General features: G+C 44.4%; 1 protein-coding gene across 1 annotated transcript; it reads left to right on the forward strand.

The window, feature by feature from the left end:
- The first annotated feature begins 973 nt into the window (after positions 1-973).
- ATXN7L3B (ataxin 7 like 3B) lies at positions 974-1,757 on the forward strand. Its single transcript, XM_059186346.1, has one exon. The coding sequence runs from the start codon at positions 1,326-1,328 to the stop codon at positions 1,617-1,619; it is 294 nt and encodes a 97-aa protein (XP_059042329.1). The 5' UTR covers positions 974-1,325; the 3' UTR covers positions 1,620-1,757.
- Positions 1,758-2,072: the final 315 nt, after the last annotated feature.

A 2,072-nucleotide genomic window follows, 5' to 3' on the forward strand; every position in this document is an offset into this window, starting at 1 on the left:
GTGGTGGCAGGGACCAAAAAACTAGTAAAAAGTGAAGGAAATACTGTAGTGTTTTCATTATAATATATCCTAGTCCATAACTAATATTAAAACAGCTGACATTAACTGAATGCTTGCTTACATGTAAGGCACTGTCACATGAGGATTTTTTACAGCATCATTTCATCATTTCATCATTTTTTACAGGATTTTTTACCATGAAACAGAGACTAGATTTATTCAGATGAAGAAATAGGGAACTGTTAAATATTGGATCTAGGATTTAAACTCAAGTAGACAGGATCTAGTCCCATATTCAAGCTGCATAATTTTAGGAAAAGCTTCCTTTATGTCCTAGTATATTCAACATATTTCACATTTCCTCCTTCTCTATTAGAGAATGTACGTATAAATTTCTCTTTGCATTATTTTCGAGATGTAAATGATGATCTATTTATGATCACACTGACTTAATGGACTTATAAATGAGATAAACGCATTAGGTTCAGGGGATCAGTATACATGCATTATGTCTTTAGTGCCTAGTTCTTCATTAAAAAAAAAAAAAAAAAAAGACTAAAAGAAAAACTATATTGTAATTTGTTGCCTTGCACCATCTAGTGGATTTAAACGACAAGCGCGGCAGTACTATAAATAATTACAAGTCAATCATATAAGTCAAATTTTCAAACGTATCCGGAGAAATGTTCCTAAAATCGTATTTTGGATCATACCACAAATGTGCACGGCATTATTCGTCATTTTCATAAGGAAATCAATTATGTGTGCCGAATTCATTAGTGAATGTTTTAACTTACAAGTAAAACAACAAAAAAATAGCATCCTTGCCATTCTTTTACTTTAGAGATAATCAAAGTCATCTCCGTTTAGTTCTTTCCAATCGTTTTCATAAATTGCGAGAACTCCCAGGAAGCTGCGCGGAGGGCTAAGCCCCGGGAGTCTGCGCGGAGCCACTGCGCACGCGTTTTGAGGAGCGGAAGTTGGGAGGCGGGGCCAGGCCCGGACCTGGGAGCGGAAGAGGCCGGGGTTGCTGGCTGAGGCGCGGAGACCGTTTGGCGGTGAGTCCCAGGCCAGTCCAAGCTCAAAGTCCCAGTCCCCGGGAGACGCCAGAAGAAACTGAAGGACTTGGGGTTCCGGAGCAGTCGCCGCTGGCTGCTGCTGCCGTTCCGCCTCTGCACCGCGGACGCCTCCGCCCCCGCCGCCTGAGGACGCGGCCCTGACAGGCCTCTAGGCCTAGGCGCGGCCCGAGGAGCCCGACGTGTTGCTGCTGCTGGTGCTGCTGTGAGTAATACGAGCGCCCGCTCCACAGTCGTTTACAAATTAAAATGGAGGAAATTTCGTTGGCTAACCTGGATACTAACAAGCTAGAGGCCATCGCTCAGGAGATATACGTAGACCTAATAGAGGATTCTTGTTTGGGCTTCTGCTTTGAGGTGCACCGGGCAGTCAAGTGTGGCTACTTCTACCTGGAGTTCGCAGAAACTGGTAGCGTGAAGGATTTTGGCATTCAGCCAGTGGAAGATAAAGGAGCATGCCGCCTCCCGCTTTGCTCCCTTCCTGGAGAATCCGGGAATGGGCCTGATCAGCAGCTGCAACGCTCACCCCCAGAATTCCAGTAGCTGCAACATGAGAGAATCAGAGAGTGACCAGGACAATAACATAGACCGGTCCTGTGGTTTGGAGAAGTTAGGTATCTAAATAGAAAAAGAAAAGAAAACAAAAAAGAAAAAAAAAAAAGAAAAGAAAAAAGAAAGAAATCAAACAAAAGTCCCACTTCCCATTGAACATCCTAGCCTTTAAACACCCAAAGTGGAGAATTTAGGAATTCGGATTCTTTTATAAGTATGTTACCTGGAATCAGCTTTGAAACCCTGGGCAGGAGGAGCTGTGCATCCTGTGCTCCGTGCCATGCAGGTTGATCTCTACACCACGAAGTGCACAAGATCCCTGTACTGTCCCCAGTGCACAGGTGGGCAGCTGTGTGCCCAGCGTATAAATCCTTTGGTTCCTCAGCCTTTCTCTCTGCCTGATGTCAAGGGCTTTCTGGATAACTGACAGTTTGGACAAAGCTG

Source organism: Mustela lutreola, chromosome 8, assembly GCF_030435805.1.
Source record: "Mustela lutreola isolate mMusLut2 chromosome 8, mMusLut2.pri, whole genome shotgun sequence".
Lineage (NCBI taxonomy): Eukaryota > Metazoa > Chordata > Mammalia > Carnivora > Mustelidae > Mustela > Mustela lutreola.

What these genes read in the sequence shown, in the direction of transcription:
- ATXN7L3B (XM_059186346.1), top strand. Translation starts at nt 1,326, where the DNA reads ATGGAGGAAATTTCGTTGGCTAACCTGGATACTAACAAGCTAGAGGCC.